A 13,400-nucleotide genomic window follows, 5' to 3' on the forward strand; every position below is an offset into this window, starting at 1 on the left:
TTCTCTGCAGTTTGTATGAATTCTAAATATTTCTTTTTGACAAAAACTGTCACAAGACTAAAAAAAAAATTAACCGTCGTTCACGTTACTTATACTTCAATAAATTAACACTATATATTTAGTGATGAAATTTATACTTTTATGAGATAACGTCACAATCAATACTAGATACTTTTGTTTCGTATTTTCTAATTGCTGCGACTTCTAAGAAACTTGAATGTCGAATCGATAACGCTAATCCCTTTAAAAACGGTTCTCGCTAGTGATTAAAAGGTCATTTGGGAAGTTTTGTTAGAATATCGATAACGGTGGTAGCCGGCGTCCCTCGTCACCGAGTTTTAGTGATGCTCGGGGAGTTCGGGAAGGGCCGGTTCCGGGAGGTTATTACGATAATCACATTTCTCACTAGAGGCTGTCTCGCTTTCGTTTCGTGGAAGGTGCGCTCACATAAACCGTCCCCGCGAACTATCAACTGGTTCGGGTGATTAGCATTTCCAGAATCGAGGTGAAAAAATACATACGTTTAGTCTTAACTCGGCGATGGCCCGCGACGCGGAACTCGACGGTACTTGCGCGACCGAAACTTCACTAAACTCGTTCTAATTTACGCCGCTTCTTCGAAATCGACTTTTCGTTTTATAATTCCCTCGACACGACCGAAAAAAAAGGAAATTAAAATATTTATTCGTATATATTACTCGGAAATTTCTCGTTTATATAAACTTTTAAAAGATAAATATTTTTACTATTTACATAGTTACGGGGTTTCGACTTTTATTGACTACGTCGATAGGTATATTTTCCGTGGTAAATATATTATTTTAGCAGGGTAGGAATGTAGGTCGGTAATACGTGTGATATGAAGAGTGCCTGCGAACAGGTGCTAATATTAGTCGAAGAGTTTTTATATTTCTATAGTATAGTTGGTTTTGCGTCTGCGAATTATACGAATAAACAAAATTGTGATCTATCATTGCGTTGAAAATTTATGATTTATCTATAGTAACATAGATTTATTGTGGTTGGCATGTTTTATTATTCCGTGGATAGTACTTGAATTATCTGCACGTATCGCTGTGTTGCCTAGCCTAGGTAAGAATAGACACGGCACGTTTATGACTATTTTTTGTCACGAAGTCTAACATGTCTAGCATGTGACGTTGACGATGTAATAAAAATAATAAATAATGACAATTTTGTGGCCCTAAATGGTTTTATTAAAAATGTTTTTCTAGATCACAAATACACGACAATATAATATATAATCATAAGTTATATACAGTAAATAAATTCGCTTATGTATTTTCTAATACTTTTGATATTTAGAGTCTTTAAGAGAATTTTTTCGTAAGACTATGTAAGTTGTTCTATTTAATAATTTTAAGAATTGTTAATATTTTGTGTCGTTAGCTTCTCGCCTTTCTTTCAGATTATTGTCAGATGTCTATCAAAAGACCTCTACTCGTAATAGTACGGTGTCGTTTATACTTCATCACATTAGTATGAGATGCGGGGCGCGGTCTCGTTAGTGCCGCGAATTAGCTGTCACGTATATTTGACTAATTGCAGATTAATTCGGCTATAATATTATATTACGTAAATTACGTTACGTATTGCATGTTTTATTTATAGTATAGTGTACTATTCTAACTGTCTATCTAACTGTGTCTACTAGAAATCGAATTTTGACACAATTCGTACAAAGCTTAGGTCAAATTTTTTTACCTCGTAAACAAAATAGCTTAGTGTAGGAACCAGTCAAAAGTTTGCATTGATAATAATGTATTTTTGAATTTTAGTGTAGCAATTAATTTCATCACACTTATCCACGCGAGCTCACGTCGGAGTATATTTTGCATGTACTGTACCGGTGAGATTACATCATTGTTTGGTTATTCATTTCTATGCTGTAATATTGTTCGATTCTCGCCTGATGCTTGAATTAAGCGCTAATAAGATTTTATTGTACGGACATGTCGAAAGTGAGTAAAACTGATCGAACGAGCGCATTTTATTTATCGAGGGTTATCACAGAGAGATCGAGTTTTATCTATTCTTATGTTGTTCTTTGTTGCATGTTAATATTTGAATGAAAAAATATAAATGTTATATTTTCTATTTTAGAATTAATTATACGCTGTTGTAATTGATGATGACCCTGATGCGATCGTCTGTGATTAATGACGACTCACCTTACACTTATTATGAACTAAAGATTCGAGTGTTCTCACCACGAGTGACTCGCAACTCGTAACGTAATCCGTCTGAGCGACGCGAGTTCTAATCTAGAGATTCAGATTTACTCGCTCGACGTAATGCCATTCGTGTAATCTAACGCCTATAGTGTAAGTTTAAATCTAAATAGATATAAGGGACCTACACCGCTATCGTCAATAGTAAAGGCAACTTGACGGCAACTGTGTTGATATTATTAAATCTATTATCAATAAGTTTTAATCGTGTATATAAATTAGCTGTAGATCTTTGAATTGTATAAACATTTCTAAGTGTCTTAAGGTGTATCTAGTAAGTAATACTTGCCTTATTGTATAATTAAGTTTAAGCTTTGGACTGATTGATTTAAATGATCTACATATTTTATTATAGTTTTTTTACTGTGCATTTTTATTTGAAGTCAATGCGATGCTTTTGTAATATTCACTATTAATTATATTATTTACAGCAGATAGTAGTCAACGCTTGAGATGGATTAGTGATTACGAATGTTCAAAGTGAACTGTTAGCTCGTTAAATTATTTATGTAAAACGACTATTTAAATGAACTCGTGCTAAGTATATAAAGCGACTAATGAAATAGGATGTAGTATTTATCTAATCTCATAAATATAATAGTGCGCTGAACTAATCCGTCTGGTAGGTAGGTATTTAATGTTTGTAAATAGTAACAATGCTATGCCCAATTTACACGTCTATTCAATTAATCTGTGTAAACCGTCTGATAAAAACGATTGTTGTATGATTGTTAAGATGTATGGTCATGAGAAAATTAAATGAGATATTTGAATTATTTCGACTGTTTTTATTTACCTCATTACCCTATTTCAATATAAACAATGACAATGCAATAAAACACTTAGGCACGCTTTGCACAATCTCGATACAGTTATGATTAATAATTCGGAAATGAAATAGGCGTTTTACTTTATTTTATAAAAAGCGATGAAACATCTGGCGCCCAAAAAAATTTGTAGAACCCAAATTAGATTTTTATTACGATAATTTTTTGTGAACCGAAATGATTCCTTCCCGGTACAAATGAATATGGCGGTAATCGCGGGTCAGCGACTTCTTTTCACGCATTCTGATTATTTATAACGGCAGAGCCACCTCGCTAGAAAGGTACGTGTTTCGGGTTTTACACGGCATTGCCCCAGAATAACGCCCGTTGAGATTTCTCGGTATCACTGCGTCGAGTATTTCGGAATCGGAAATAAGGATTCCGGGAAATCGCTGGCCTCTGTGGCGCGCGTGGCTGAGGACGCCCTGAGTGGGCGTGATGAATAGCCTTTGAGCCGAATATGCAGCAATTCCTTCATTACCGCGCTGTGTTCACTACGCACTCGCCGATTAATTTAGTTGTACGTGGGAGCAAAACTTTTCTAGGTAAATTATGCGCACCTCAACTTGTAACGATGCTTAAAATGTTATGAGAAAAAAACAATCGTTTTCAATCAAACGACGCATAAGGTTTTTTCTGTATGATTTTGAGTGATAATATAAACAGTGACAACCTCGAAAAAGTAGAATAAATTATCATATCAAGTTGTTTTTAACTTTTTCCGCTCGTGAGCAAAAATATAAGTTTGGTACACTTGTCCTCTGTTGATGCTATTTGAATATACCGAGATAAAAATAGTATTTAATCAAGTAGATTTGAAATCAAAAAGAACAGCTAAAATTACTTTACTCGTAAATAGCCTAAGGGTAATATTTTGATGATATTAAAAATAGCTGTGCCCGCGACTTAATTCGGGTGAAATTTAACAAAAAAGTTTTTGTCCAGTTCGCAGAGTTACAGACAGCCAAAATTATTTTAAAAAAATAATGGTTGATGTATCGTGTATACATCCATATGCATATCTATATGTAAAACACTGCAATTTTATTTATTTGGCTAGATTAATTAATATAATAGAACAAAATAGAATGGAATAGAACGGAATAGAGTAGAATCGATAAGAAAATCGATCATAAAATCGAATAGAATAGAATAGACCAGAATGGAAAAGAATAGCGCAGTTATAAAATAAAAAATTCTAATATAAAAGTAGCTTAAGTTACTCCTTATTACATCAGCTATCTAGTCATCTAGTGTGAAAGTCCCATCAAAATCGGGCCAGTCGTTTCAGAGATTAGCCGGAACCAATGGACAGACATACAGACAAAAATCGTAAAAAATGTTATTTGAGTACCGTGTATACATCCATGATCAAACACACAGCAGCCTATCGCAGTCCACTACTGGACATAGGCCTCCAAGTTCACGCTAAAAATGGCGTGAACTTGTGTGTTCATCCCTAAAAATTTAGTAAAAGTGGTGATTTTAATATTACAAGCAGACACTCCAATTTTATTTATAATACTATTTGTTTTCAAAACATTTCCTAAGGCATTGTTTAATTTCTTGCTAAGAATAAATATATTTCGTTGCATTCTATAAACAGGGAACAATTGATCTGAATGTAAGGCTTAAGTGCTTAAGATTTCGATAATTCCTGCAAACTGCAAAAACAAATGAATGGACACTAATAAATTACAATAGAGACATTATTTGGTAAATACAACATGAATGAATGAACGTTAGGATCTATGATTTACACAATACTTCATCTAAAAGTAACAAAATCCTAAATATTATAAATAATTTGGTATAATATTAGTTTTTCAGTAAAATTTATAATCTTAGCAATTGATTTTTTTTTTAACTTCATCTATGTCAAAGCATTATTAAAATTTAAAATTAAGATTCTTATTTTATTTATTTTTACTTTCTTGCGTAAATATAGTAAAACACTTTTATGCTTTTATATAAAAAAAGAGAAACTGCTGCACAAAAATAAAATAAACAAAAGGCCCAAAAAAAAATCTCTTCCAGACAACCTCAGGTAAAAGGAGATTATTTGTAACAAAGATTATTTAGTAACAAGATTATTTAGTACAATTATATTAGTAACCAGTGTATCTTAGTGATATAAATCACCAGACTTTTTAGGTATAAATATAACTTTAGGAAAATAAATAAAAATTAACAACATGACACATCTATGTATTTATTGTTATTTCTTAATGAAAATGTATTTTACAGAATAACATTCTAGAAAGAAAAGATCGGAAGAAAGTATGTAATTAAATCAAATCCTATTTAGAGGAAATTGAGTCAGTGATTACGATAATATTTATAATCCTGATATACGAAATGTATTTTAGGACGTCTTCTGTACGTCAAAAGCAGCTGTTACTGAACCTGTAAAACGTTTAATTGACATATTGTCACTGTCAATAATGTAAATAAAATTAGTGATTGTAATATTTTATATATAAGACAAGATTCAAATAGCTTGTTTTGAATGATTAGTTCTTAACGTTTGTTATAACAAGAGTATATTCTTGACATCATAATTACTTGAACATGGCTGCAGCGTTTCAGCAGCAGATATTTGCCCTAGATGCGCGGTTTAATGCCTACAGAGCACCAGGAAACCCCAACTTTAGTATGTCATTCAGCTTAAGGTGTTTTGGAAGATGTTGATGATTGATTAATTTTATTTGAATATCTTTTTTTTGACGCCGCGTTGGCGCAACGGTTACAGCCATGGATTGTACCTGTTGCGCCTGCGATTGCGGGTTCGATCCTCGCACATGACAAACATTTGTATTGGCCTTACGGGTATTTGCCGTGGTCTGGGTGTTTGTGCAGTCCTTGTGGGTCTCCCCACCGTGCCTCGGAGAGTACGTTAAGCCGTCGGTCCCGGTTGTTATCATGTACACCTGATAGCGATTGTTACTCATAGTAGGATATATATCCGCCAACCCGCATTGTAGCAGCGTGGTGGATTAAGCTCTGATCATTCTCCTACATGGGGAAAAAGGTCTATGCCCAGTAGTGGGATATTACAGGCTAAAGCGTATCTTTTTACAATTATATTACCCATTATTAATATTATTTATGCACAAAAAAGTTTATTGTTTAACTTTAAAATTGTTTTTTCTTTCTCAAAATTATCATTTATTATTGTTACGAAATTTACTTTACTACGAATTCCCGAATATTATTTTTAGCTTTAAAATTATCTTCTTTACATTCGAAATAGGTTTGTCAAAATTTGCAAACATAATTCATTACGTTATAAAAATGTTACTTCTTTCACTATTTTGAATTCAAAATCTTTTTTTAATTGAAATATTAAAGTTGTAATGTTTTGCTGTTCACAATTATATCTGACATTTCAGAAACTTTGTATATACGTCGCAGGAGTCAACTTTTAAGAGAAAATGCAAAATTTAAGGTACTTTGTATTTATTTATTTTCCTTGTCATCTATAGAAATATAAGAAATTTTTTTGAAAATATTTTATTGATTGGCGATTTGTATACAGGATATAGATACAATCAGAAAGTACATAAATATCAGAAGTCAGCTGTTACAGAGAAGATATGGAGTGCAAGATAATATCTCTATCAGTTCATCATCATCTCGACAAAGGTCAAGTAGTAAAGTAAGTAGGTATAAAACTTGATTTTATAGAAAAGAGTAAAAGCAAATGAGTTTTTATAATTTCTATACATGCTTTTTTGTAAATTAAGGTAATAATCTTTCTTATACAAGTGTTTAAATATTGTGCATACGAAATATAAAATTATTAATTATCAAATGATTCCTTTAATCTTATTTCAGGCTAGCCTACCTGTTGAGGAGAGTGTCACAATTAATGCTAAGAAAAAGAATGATATGACAATATCTGAAAACTACGCTTTCTCTGGAGTTCATCACATATTTGATCAGGTTTAATTTGAATATATTCATAAATATAAGAATAAAATCTTTTTTTTTGTGTTATATAATTTAAGATTCTGTTAAATAAGATTTTTGATAATTTTTTTTATTCACTAGCATGTCTAAATTCAATTTAATCATATAGGTTCAATATTATTTATGTATATATTATCAATGTGTGCAATAGACATAAAACAACAATAAAAAGATAATATTCTATTTTTGAATCTGCCAGCACACGGACCAGGTGAGTATGGTGAAGTTCGCCAACAACGACCGCAGCAAGCTGTGCTGCGTGTCGCACGACGGCACGGTGTCCGTGTGTGACGTCACCGCCTCGCCGCCTCGCGTCAGCTACGTCCTGCGTGGACACACCAAGCCCGTCACAGGTAGGGAGGTCACACTAATAGAGATTAGTTGAGTCCGTACTATTGCATTTCACAGAAAGGTTTTATAACTGCTTAGACACGCGTTACGTCTATCCCACTTCTAAACTTTGAGGAAATAAAACTTCCTGATTTGACTTATAGACTACTTATTATTTCCTTTAAATAGTGCAAAAAATAAGTACTGAGTAGACTAGCGTTGGCTTCTTCCTCTGGTAAACGAATGGCTCTCGTCCACTGTCTCTGGATGTTTTAACGAAAATATATTCTGATTGGTTGTCGACAGGTAGAATATTTAAAAAATATATTAAATATATAATTACAGATCATTACATTTTAACTGGAATAATACAGTATATTATCATGTTAACGACAATCGCAACACATGTGAATGATGTCAAATTAAATTTAAATTAGTATTTGTTACTCTTCAGCCTACTTGAATAGTGTAATTTTTGATTTTGGTTTTTCAATCCATCTGAGTTCCTTTTGGAAGAGACCAGCAGACCTTTTGGTCTGACTCGATAAAAGTAAAAGTTCACTCAAGAAGGAACTTCCCCAGTGGGACCGTTCCAAATGTTGAGTAGGATATCTGGCGCTGTGGCCCACGCTAGTGACACAGAAGCAGCCGGTGTAAGCTTGCCGGTCGGCAGGCTGCGACTGGTCGGCGTCCAACGAGGTGCTGGTGACGTGCGCGCTGGACGGGCTGCTGCTGGTGTGGGACGCGCGCGCGGCGCGGCGCCTGCGCAGCGTGCCCGACCAGCTCAACGCGCCGCTGCTGTGCTGCGCCTTCCAGCCCGCCAACAACAACATGCTCATCGTATCCTCGCACACGGCACCCGCCGCGCCCTCTACACTGCTACACTTGTTACACACGGCTACAACTACAGTTGATGATTTTATCTGATAATTTAGTACATTATTACGTTGTACATAATTAAACACAAGTCTAAGTTCAGCAGCACTTGAAGTTTTAACGTATATCTCCAATGTTACAAATATCAGATACTGCCTCATTTACGCACACGACAACATCCCATTCAACGCTACTACATGACCACCGCTCTGGTGTAGTGGTGTAGTCACCTAAGACCGACGGTTTACGGGGTCGATTCTTGCTTGGGATGGATATTTGTATTAGTACAAATATTTCTTTGCGGTATGGATGTCTGTCCACGTTCGTCTCCTCACCGTGCTCCGAGAACACGTCAAGCCGTCGGTCCCGGTTGTTATCATAAATATCTTATAGTTATCATTACTCATAGTAGAGAACATATCCGCCAACCCGCAGTGGAGCAGTGTTGTGGATTAAACTTTAATCCTTCCTCTTCACGGAGAAAGAGGCCTACGCCCAGCAGTAGGATATTACAGGGTGAATGCATGACCACACCTATTACATTTTGGCGTGATTGTTTCGTATTTTCTTAGCATAAAAACAAAATCACTGCATATTTTATGAATAATTCCTTAATTCAAAAAAAGGCTGGTAATGCGAGAGGAATGGTTGAAGTCCTCAATGTGTCGACGGGAATATATCCTAGAGGTACGTACACGGTTTACAGTTAATACAGTTAAGCTTTTACCAGCGGCTTTCATATTTATAATATTATAGAGATGTGTGAAATAAAATATATTTTTTGTAGGTGGCAGTAGTATTTTAGGAGGTCGCGTAATGGCGATTGCGTGCGAGTCCAGCGGTAGAATGTTCTGGGCTGCGAATGACAAGGTATAATAAATTTTAGTTCATGTCTAAAAATATTTAAATCTGCTAACTTAGATATGAATCAACTCGGTACTTATAATCTTACTGTTTATAAGTACCGTAAATTGTAACTTTTTGTGTTTTAGGTTTTAAGCTACATTAGGCAATTAATGAAAAATAATGAGTCTAGAATTTTTTAGTTATTTTAGCTTATATTTCTCTTAACGAAAGCAACTTCTTAAAATGAAAAGAACTAAGTAATGTAAATGCCCTATTCACGTGGTGCGTAATGGTAATTGCAGTAACCGTAAACTAGACAGTTGTTTTTTTGGAAACTGGCAAACTTGTTTTTGAATTTGTTAAAGTTGACCTAAAACCAGTAACTTAAGTTGCTAATAGTGTGTGCAGTATCAAAGACAAAATCATAAGCAAAATGTTAGTTACCTATTTATGAACTGTAGGTACTGGAACGATTTTTTGATTATAACGATTTTAGTACTCTCTGATTAGAATCCGAGTGCGAACTAGCCTAAATGGCCAATAATGTGGCTCGCCCGATGCGTGTACAGGGGGTGATCGTGTCATATCGTATGTCGGGGGCGGGCGGCGCGCTCAGCAAGCTCCGTCGCTGCTGTGTGGGCGGTGCCGTCACCAGCCTCGCCTGGAGCCCGTGGCTGGCGCGCCACCCCGCGCTGTTAGTCAGCGCCGCCGACGACTCCCTCTACTTGTTCCGGTAACACTCTCACCATTACTGCCTTCTTGTTCTTCTGTTCATCAGCCAAGCCTGAAGCTGCTGGCTATTTTCTTATTCTAGGACGTTTTTGAGCTCATCTCATTTTGAGGCATTAAATTCCTAAAAAGCCACGGGGAACACTGTTAAAAGGCATTGAGTTTTTTTGTATCCAGAGATTATTTTAAAACTGCGCAACATAATTATGTACTGGTAATATGAATGAATAATTTGACTTAGTCATTGAAATATTACGGAAATCCTCAGAAGACGTCTAGCATGTCGTCAGCTTAGTAGTAGAGTTGTGAGAATAGAGAATTTGAGGTAGAGTGAATGTGTTAGCAATTTTCCTTATTATTTAGGAAATATCTTGCTCAGAATTTAAAGACTTGCTGGGAAAGCACTCGGACCATACAGATATTACCGACCTTATAAATCACGACAAAATAACACTACTCTCGAGTAGTGGTGTTCGTGCGGTGAGCGAGGTGGCTAAAATTCGAGGGGAGAGTGGTAGGGTCGGCAACGCGCTCACGTGTCCGTGCGCAGCGTGGCGGGCGGCGAGGGCGCGCTGGCGCCGGCGAAGCGCTTCGAGACGGCGCACCGCTCGCAGCTGGTGCGCTCGTCGTTCTGCCCGCTCATGTCGTTCCGGCGCGGCGTGTGCGTGGTGAGCGGCGCGGAGGACGCCTGCGTCTACTTCCTCGACATCGAGGGCCGCGCCGACCACCCCGTCGTCAACAAGCTGCAGGGTGAGCTGAGCGCTGTTGTTGTACGTGCTGAACCTTACGCCTGCCCAGCGTGGTGACTAGGACAGGTGCGTGGCAAAACACATGGTTTACACCATTTTTTGGCACGAACTTGTGGAGGCCTATATCCAGCAGTGGACTGTAATAGGCTGAAATGATGATGATAATGACATGGTGAATAAGCTGCAGGATGAGCTTGCGGCATTCATCATGATTGACCCTTTTTACACGGTTGACTCTTTTTACACGGTTGACTCTTTTTACACGGTTGACCCTTTTTACACTGTTTACCTTTTATTATATGATTTGACATTTAATATTGTCATCGATGGTTAAACACTTCATTCCAATAAAAGATTGAGTAGCTATATTAAAAAAAAAAATGATCAAAAAATTTACATAATTTTTTTTGTTTGAATTTTACTAGCAAAACAATCCCTATCACGATTAACTTTTTATTGAAATATTGTCATACCTATTTAGTATTAGTAATAATTGTATATTATATTTCCTATTATCATTAATGACGAATTCCGTCTCTTGTGCTTGAATTAAATTTTAGTTAACTTATAAACAACCTAACAATAATAGCAAAGCTGTTGCAAATATAATATATAATATATATATATATATATATATATATATATATATATTATGTCAAAACATTAAAAAATATAATTTCGTTAACTATAATAATAGTGGTAAATATGATATAATATGAAGTCATGAGTAACCCGAATGCAGGGCACGCGTCTCCGGTATTGGGAGTGAGCTTCAGCTACGACGAGAGCCTGCTGGCCACCAGCGACGCCGCCGGCCTCGTCATCATCTGGCGTCGCGGCTGACCTCTGTGCTTGCTATACTCACTTAGGGACCGGGCCATCTATAAATCACACTTCATGGTAGGGATCCACGAAGTGTGATATTGTGTGACAGGGGTAGGAGGGGTCCAAAAATTTGTAGGCACGTTTTAAAGAATATCTAATTGTAAGTATTATAACATGATATTTAAATACAAACCTATTGACGGTTAACTTAAAAAGAAATAAAAAATTAAAGTTTAAATTATTTAGTAGGAGAATTGACTCTCGTACTAGTGTAGGAGCCGACCTTTTATTTTGATAATATTTATAAATTTTTATACTCATTGATATTGGTTAATTGATGTTGATTTTGTAGAAAAATAATTTAAAACGGTATAAAAAATAATGTCAAAACTGATGTGTAAAATTGCAAATACGTGAAGTTACACAAGTTGGGGTCGCATAAATGTACTAAGGGTCTCATAATGTGTCATAAAGTACGGGGGACGGCTCAAAACATCATAAAAGTCGTGTGACGTAATTTATTGATTGCTCCTTATACTGTTACTGCATTCCATTATAGACTCTATCCACTACTCTGTACTTAAGATCTATTGAAGCCTTGTTAAATCAACATATGAATGTATTATTTATTTTGTTCTACATGGCTGTTCTGCTGTGGACGTAAATAAAAGTCATATAAAGTCACAAGTTTTATTAATTATTTATTTTTCATATAAATACTTTTAAAGACTCGACAAAGTCACAATATGAAAAGACTTCCAATATGTTCACATTCACTAAATACTGCCGACAGCTCATACAAAATAACAACTTACAAACAATAAATACCATAATTATTATTGGACAATTCATTCAAATAATTCCTCATTATTATTACAAAGGTAATCTAAACAAATCCATCGTGTTGGAAAGACTTCGGAACGAATTAGATAATTTATAAATCTACAGCTCGATCCCGAGCGTTCGAAAACAAAGGGCTCTAAGATCTAACCGATTAATATCCCTAAGTCGTAATCGCAACAAAACGAACATCTACTGCGTATTTACACCTGTACATCAACGAAAACTTTCTAAAAATGTAAATAATAAATTTCAGAACAATAAACGTAGTACGGGATAATAAATTTTCTTAATAAAAAAATTTCATCAGCGATAACTTTTTTAAATTATATTTACAGCAGTAACTAAATAACTAAAACGCGACGATATGGAAATGAGAAGAATTGCACATGAGGTTCACTTGGACGTATTGCATATTTGATGACTCGATCTCGTGGCTCACACTCTGTGGCACTCGGCTGGCGCTCGTTGGCGCTTATTGGCGTGCGTTGGCGCTCATTGGCGTTCATTGGCGCTCGGCGACGCGCGGACTGCCACGTGTGGGGGGACACGTGCGGGTTCAGCGAACATGATCAACACTCTAATATGCTCTCTGACCGAAAGACGTGTTTATCTAGTTTCTACAGCGTGTTTAAAATTGTATAGAAGTATAAATTGAAACTTGGAGGGTGGGGCGCCGCCGAGATATCCATAAATACGCAATGACCTTTCACCACTCGTATATATATATCTAAACCTTATCTAATATAAATTTTCACTTAACTAGAAATTGGCTTTTAAATTTGAACATTACGCATGGGTGCAGTTGTAGTAACGGAGGCAATTTCATTGAAAAAAATTAAAATATTGCAAATAAGTAATGATGCATTGAAAAATAAACTTTCAAAAGTAAAATTATTATCATATTTGTTATAGAGTGTTGATTGGTTATGAAAAAATAATCAGACATTAAAAGGTTAGATGAATATTCAAAATAAAGTAATGATGGAACTGCACCCCGAAATTTTCGGATAGGTTTTTAATCCCGATGCAGATTAATTGTGCGTGGATTTAGTGTCACAAGTAAAATTTATACCAATGTATTTTCGGATGCGTGTGACGAGTGTTGTTTGGCATATTAATTTATATTTGTGTACGCTCATGTGGCGAACGTT

The 13,400-nt window shown here is 35.6% G+C and overlaps 1 protein-coding gene across 1 annotated transcript; it reads left to right on the plus strand.

The window, feature by feature from the left end:
- The first annotated feature begins 5,283 nt into the window (after positions 1–5,283).
- Positions 5,284–12,090, plus strand: LOC123657374 (WD repeat-containing protein 13-like). Its single transcript, XM_045592931.1, has 11 exons — positions 5,284–5,732; positions 6,472–6,527; positions 6,618–6,737; positions 6,917–7,024; positions 7,251–7,404; positions 8,055–8,221; positions 8,884–8,944; positions 9,045–9,127; positions 9,673–9,836; positions 10,383–10,582; positions 11,324–12,090. The coding sequence occupies exons 1-11, from the start codon at positions 5,651–5,653 to the stop codon at positions 11,422–11,424; spliced, it is 1,296 nt and encodes a 431-aa protein (XP_045448887.1). The 5' UTR covers positions 5,284–5,650; the 3' UTR covers positions 11,425–12,090.
- The last annotated feature ends 1,310 nt before the right edge of the window (positions 12,091–13,400 follow it).

Source organism: Melitaea cinxia, chromosome 10, assembly GCF_905220565.1.
Source record: "Melitaea cinxia chromosome 10, ilMelCinx1.1, whole genome shotgun sequence".
Lineage (NCBI taxonomy): Eukaryota > Metazoa > Arthropoda > Insecta > Lepidoptera > Nymphalidae > Melitaea > Melitaea cinxia.

Excerpts from the sequence above, each read along its gene's own strand:
- LOC123657374 (XM_045592931.1), top strand. The coding sequence starts at position 5,651 with ATGGCTGCAGCGTTTCAGCAGCAGATATTTGCCCTAGATGCGCGGTTT. Across the intron at positions 6,528-6,617 it reads GAGAAAATGCAAAATTTAAG|GATATAGATACAATCAGAAA; the intron begins GTACTTTGTATT and ends ATTTGTATACAG. Across the intron at positions 8,222-8,883 it reads CCAACAACAACATGCTCATC|GCTGGTAATGCGAGAGGAAT; the intron begins GTATCCTCGCAC and ends ATTCAAAAAAAG.